General features: G+C 35.2%; 1 protein-coding gene across 1 annotated transcript in view; it reads left to right on the top strand.

Annotated features, from left to right (window-relative positions):
- Positions 1-392: 392 nt before the first annotated feature.
- Positions 393-657, top strand: part of LOC119586987 (SET and MYND domain-containing protein 4-like) — a gene marked incomplete at its 3' end in the record, with an annotated part of 7,425 nt that continues 7,160 nt past the window's right edge. Inside the window, 1 exon segment of the mRNA XM_037935729.1 lies at positions 393-583. Coding sequence (XP_037791657.1) covers positions 576-583 — 8 coding nt within the window.

Genomic DNA, 657 nt, shown 5'->3' with positions numbered 1-657 from the left:
CATACTCCACATTCGTTTCAAATTAAATATTTCAGAATGACTGGTTTAAACACATTTTACTGATAATTCTTCGTGTCTTTTAAAACACATGCATACTTCGTGCCTCTCTTCCTTCGTTACTGACACAGAATATAAATAGACACACATGATCCATGCGCTTGCCACTTTATTTCACTTGCCTGCGTATTTTACCACATTGATGCGGTCAACCTTTTTTAAAATGTTACCGTCATTTACTGATAACTAAATTCTATTAAATAAATTTAACTTGGGTAGAATTTTAAAGCTTCTATTTTCAAAACACCTATTATTATTCGTTACACTATGCGGCTATTTTCTACCAACTTATCATGTTTTACCTTTTCGAAACCCTTGTTCCCCCTGGCAGCAGACTGACTGTTTAGTGCCCTCGAATAGAACACTCGCGATACCCACATTTCTACCTTGTCTACGGTGAAGCAAGGCATAACCTGTAGTTCTTAAAAAAAGCTAATGAGAAAAGAACTTGTGGAAAGGAATTGAAAAGACATACGTAGTGTGAAAGTTCTCAGCTTGCAATCGTCCAGAATCTAAAAATGGAAAGGTATAGTTTTGACAGATTTATCTTGTAAGCTGTGTCATGAGTGTTCATTTAAAAATGTTTGCTGAAAATATGCT

This window comes from Penaeus monodon, chromosome 22 (genome assembly GCF_015228065.2).
Source record: "Penaeus monodon isolate SGIC_2016 chromosome 22, NSTDA_Pmon_1, whole genome shotgun sequence".
NCBI classification, from domain to species: Eukaryota; Metazoa; Arthropoda; class Malacostraca; order Decapoda; family Penaeidae; genus Penaeus; species Penaeus monodon.
This window is presented reverse-complemented; position numbering and strand designations above follow the sequence as displayed.